Source organism: Hyposmocoma kahamanoa, unplaced genomic scaffold (assembly GCF_003589595.1).
Source record: "Hyposmocoma kahamanoa isolate Upper Pololo Valley unplaced genomic scaffold, ASM358959v1 94238, whole genome shotgun sequence".
Taxonomy (NCBI): domain Eukaryota; kingdom Metazoa; phylum Arthropoda; class Insecta; order Lepidoptera; family Cosmopterigidae; genus Hyposmocoma; species Hyposmocoma kahamanoa.
The window spans coordinates 1-3,541 of NW_020654905.1; the positions used below are offsets into that span (position 1 = coordinate 1).

A 3,541-nucleotide genomic window follows, 5' to 3' on the forward strand; every position below is an offset into this window, starting at 1 on the left:
CTTAACATGTCCGAGTCTCACGGTGGTTTTCTATTTAAAAAAGCTCTACTGCTGCTGTAACATATTGGCTATAAAACGAAAAAGTAAAACCTTTTTAGCAAGACAAACTTTTCGCCAGCTCGCTGTCATTTTTTTGTCACATTACAAAATTGTCAATTTGTCAAAAAATATGTCACAATGTCAACAATAGCTGTTAGTTTTTTATTTATTTTACCGTAACAAAAAAAACCTGGATCTGTTTTGTTTATTACAGCTTGCACAACATATTACAAATAAAGTTTGATTATTTTCACGAAATACCGATATGAAGAAAACACACTTATCTGTGACAGGTAAAAACTACTATACTGTATAAATAAACCTATATAGATTCTACTGGTGGGCTACAGAAACAGTTTGTGAAGACAGTTTTTGAATATCGGCCACGCTTAATCAAAGCTGGTAGGAGACATTGCTACTTACGTTTCGTCCACCAGGATCCCCTAGCCAAATCCCCCAGGGGATCCTCGTGGACTTAGTAGTTCATCAGAATCCCCCGAACGCGGATACATAACGTTAAGCTCCATTCACACTATGGTACCTACCTTCAAACAACATAAGCTTACAACAAAAAACAAACTAATACTCTTATCGATATTTTTTATCGAGATTTCAATTCTCATCTCGTCTCGCCTCGCGTGTGGATAACCACCTTTATGGCGGGCGGGCAGAAAAGGCTCTAGATTCGATTAAACTCAGACCCAGGACATTTATTGGCAACGATATGCTCGAATCTAAACTTCATAGTTTAGCCCACTGACGCGAAGTTACCTATCTGTCGGTTATCTACAGAATATATTTCGGTGAGTGTGACCATGAGCTCCGCTGTATCAGCTCACCCGTCTTCCGTCTTTTACCATCGGACATCCAGACGTACGCCCGGATATCATCGTTACTTGGTCGATATTCCCTTCAGGCGTACTAAGCGCTTTTCATTATCTTTTATTATGCGCACAGCCCAGGAATAGAATTTCCTGCCTGCTACTGTGTTTCCGAATTCATACAACCTTTATTCTTTAAGGTGCGACTGTATAGGCATCTTCTGGGCGAGCTCGTTCCATCGTAGATCCTATCTTTACTCCAGAGCTAGGTAGTGGTCAAGTTCAAGTCCATTTAATTAAAAAGAGAAAAGATTTATTACAAACTAATATTACAAATGCAAAAGCAAGTCTGTTTTCACGCCTAAACCACTGACCCAATTTTGAAGAATTTTTAAATAAAGGTAGATGTGACCTAGGAGAAGGACATAAATTACTTTTTTCACATAAATAAATTTGTATAAATCAATAAAACTGAAAATTAGTTTACTGTAGTACATAGACCTCCTTGTGAATGAGTTCATCAAAAGGAGTACTGCCACCTTATCTATTTCTGTCTGTGTTCCCATTTAGAAGGGTAATGGTGCTGGTGAATTAAATTGGTGCTAGTAAATTATAACTAAATAATTATAATAAGGGCAATTTGGTGGGCTGTGTTTGAACTTTGTCTGCGAGATTTAGAATAGAATATAAACCATTTATTACAACGCCACACAATAAAAAGAAGAAGTAAGATATACAAAAAAAAGATAAAGCTAAATTAAGAGAAAAATAAAATAGAATAACAAAACAAATGTAAGTAATGAAATAAAAATAAAATCATAATAATCGGTGATGACAACTTAGCATTAAATAGTCAAATTACACAACTAAACTCATTATCCTGCATTGCAGTAGGTACGCCTTGCCGTACGCCGCGTAATGCAGGATTATAAGTGTAGTCGTAGTGTGCAAGCTATCCTGCAATGCGTCCTGCGAGACTCCATACGTGGACCATATGCAGGATAGTGTGTGAGCACTGCCTGCGCGGTGGACTGCCATGCAGGTCGTTTACGTCGTGACTTGCGTTTTTCGCTTGCTTGCGTGACTCGCTTCGCGCATACGCAAAGATCTGCCGCGTACGCGCAGGTAGGTTCACGAGTCGCTCGCTTGCGCCGCCGGCCGCTTGCTTTGGGATTTCTTTGCGTCGCGTGTGTTTGATATCTAGCATGCTTGATATTTCCACGCAAGCAACAAGGAACGTTTGCGGAGGACAGCACCACGGACCAATCGCAGAGCAGCAGCTGGTTCGTCTCTCCGCAAAGCGGAAAACTCGTGAATGCCTTTACGCGGAAGGCAGATTTCTACACCGTGTACGCAGCCAACGCAAACAAGCGAAAAACGCATGTGAAAAACTCGTGAACCGGCTAAAGTAGATGTGTGGCTGTGGCGTATGTAAATGGCTCCACTCAGCTAATGTCACCGCCGAGAAGAGGATGATTTATAGTGTACCTTAAGAGCTCTCATGCCAAAAAAGTTTTGACGTTGTCTCCGCTCAAATTTGTGAAACAAATATATGCCTGAAGTTCGCGTGACATGCGACAGGAGATGTTGAATTTTGCGCATTAAAAGTACCAAATTCGTTTTAGCGGAATAACTCTAAAACTAAAGGAATTTAAAAAAATCCGTAGTGACAGTTGTCGATCATGCATAAATATAATTAATTATCTAATTTTTGTCCTAATAACCTGTAGCATTTCGAGGATAAATCGAAAAAATGTGAAAATTAGAGGTCATTTCGTGATTTTTATCTATCGAGGAAACTTTATTGTTTTATGTTTGTCTATGCTTGAATATATCGTGTAGTTATTCATATAATATTTTATTTTTAACTTTAAAGTGGAGTTACGTGTCATGTGGTATTACTACATTAGTTTAGGTACAATGTGAGGCTTGTTAGGTTATCTGTCCCCAGTCTTTCAACCTATAGGTACCTAGTCCATTTGTTTAGGCACTTAACTAAATGTAAACAATTTTGATACATCTTTTTATTGAAGCATATAAGTTACAAATCAAATCATGGTAAGTAAAAATTTTATAATTGTACATTTTGTTAAACATACATCTCAAGTTTGTTTACATTTAGTTAAGTACCTAAATAAATGGACTATCGGCTAACCTGTGTTAGAAAGTCAGTGTTCCGTTTATTCAGCTTTTTTTATAATACCAAGTGAGGGGACGAACAAATCGTGCGCCTGATGGTAAGCGACACGCCTATTCATAACAGTTACAGTGCCACTCAGAGCTGTAACGGCGACACACCTCCACACTCAAGAGCTTTTTCGCGCGTGCAGCCTTGACAACTCACCTCCCAACATCTAGGTTTGCGTTAAGCGTAATTGCACTGTCTCCAACGACATTATGATATTGGTGCTGTCATACTTACAATCCCGGTGATTATAATTTTTGTCATATGGTTTGATGTCTAAATACACTATTTATTATTGTTTACAAAAACAATATTTAAATTCCTTTGAATAATACAATCGCGCCAATATAATCGCTCGCCGCTCGCTCGCGCGCTCGCCCTGGACGCTCATTTAAGTTAAAACATAACTAAATAAATAGAAAGTATTTTTACCCGACTTCAAAAAAGGAGGAGGTTCTCAATTCGACTGTATGTTCTTTTTTTTTTTTTTTTTTTT

The 3,541-nt window shown here is 38.4% G+C and overlaps 1 protein-coding gene across 1 annotated transcript in view; it reads left to right on the forward strand.

The window, feature by feature from the left end:
• Window positions 1-185: 185 nt before the first annotated feature.
• LOC113238063 overlaps window positions 186-3,541 on the forward strand; it is a 10,463-nt gene continuing 7,107 nt past the window's right edge. The window contains exon 1 of the mRNA XM_026474785.1: window positions 186-332. Within this exon, the coding sequence (XP_026330570.1) occupies window positions 305-332 (28 nt within the window). The 5' untranslated portion in view covers window positions 186-304. The remainder of the gene's footprint in view (window positions 333-3,541) is intronic.